The 832-nt window shown below is 37.6% G+C and overlaps 1 protein-coding gene across 1 annotated transcript; it reads left to right on the top strand.

Annotated features, from left to right (window-relative positions):
• The first annotated feature begins 18 nt into the window (after positions 1–18).
• Positions 19–441, top strand: LOC112001132 (small ribosomal subunit protein eS28z/eS28y). The gene has a single exon (XM_024033301.2). The coding sequence runs from the start codon at positions 28–30 to the stop codon at positions 253–255; it is 228 nt and encodes a 75-aa protein (XP_023889069.2). The 5' UTR covers positions 19–27; the 3' UTR covers positions 256–441.
• Positions 442–832: the final 391 nt, after the last annotated feature.

Here is an 832-nt window from a genome sequence, read left to right as displayed (position 1 = left end):
TCTAATGCATTAGATATTGACAATTACATGTTCTCATTTTTGGCAGTTAGCGGCAAAATGAATTCTGACGTGAAGTATGCAACTGTGATAAAGATTATAGGGAGGACAGGATCAAGAGGGCAGGTGACTCAGGTGAGAGTGCAGTTTATGGATGAAAGCAAGCGGCAAATTACAAGGAACGTCAAGGGACCAGTCAGGGAAGGGGACATCCTCGCCCTACTAGAGTCTGAGAGGGAAGCAAGAAGGTTGCGCTGAGGGGACTCACATTTGGCCACCCAGTTATTTCAGATGTTTAGGCTAATGCCACCATTAGGTTGTCCGTCTTGAATAAGATTTTGCATTGAACTCAATAGTTTTGGTATTTTACTTTCACATTTCATTTTGTTGACATTTCAATATTTCAATGGCACATTTCTAAATATCAATTACATTACCAGGTAATTAAGCTTGCAGCCTTAACTAATTATGAGTTTGGTATGATAGTTTTTTCACCAAAGAGTAATCTAAAGACGTAGCAATAACAAGTTTAACACATTATATGAATGCATGCTTAGTTTATATGTATGATCATTAGGATAGCCAATACAGGTGAGTTGCCGTATAGATATGATCTGACGTATTGGATACAATGGAAACTGCGTTGTGATAGTAACTTTTTAATGAAAAAAATGTTGTAGTCTAGCTGTTATGTTCTTTGCAGGTGCTATGAGTCTATCTTTGTTATGATATCCTATAATGGGAGGGAGATTTTGTGTCATTTGGTGAAAATAAAATCTCCTTGTCAATGTAAGGCCTTTAAACCTGGGCACTGATTGCTACACACTTGTTAGTG

The sequence above is a fragment of the Quercus suber genome, unplaced genomic scaffold (assembly GCF_002906115.3).
Source record: "Quercus suber isolate HL8 unplaced genomic scaffold, Cork oak 2.0 scaffold_528, whole genome shotgun sequence".
NCBI classification, from domain to species: domain Eukaryota; kingdom Viridiplantae; phylum Streptophyta; class Magnoliopsida; order Fagales; family Fagaceae; genus Quercus; species Quercus suber.
Note: the sequence above shows the minus strand (reverse complement) of the source record. Positions and strands in the feature narration are given on the sequence as shown.

What these genes read in the sequence shown, in the direction of transcription:
- LOC112001132 (XM_024033301.2), top strand. Translation starts at nt 28, where the DNA reads ATGTTCTCATTTTTGGCAGTTAGCGGCAAAATGAATTCTGACGTGAAG.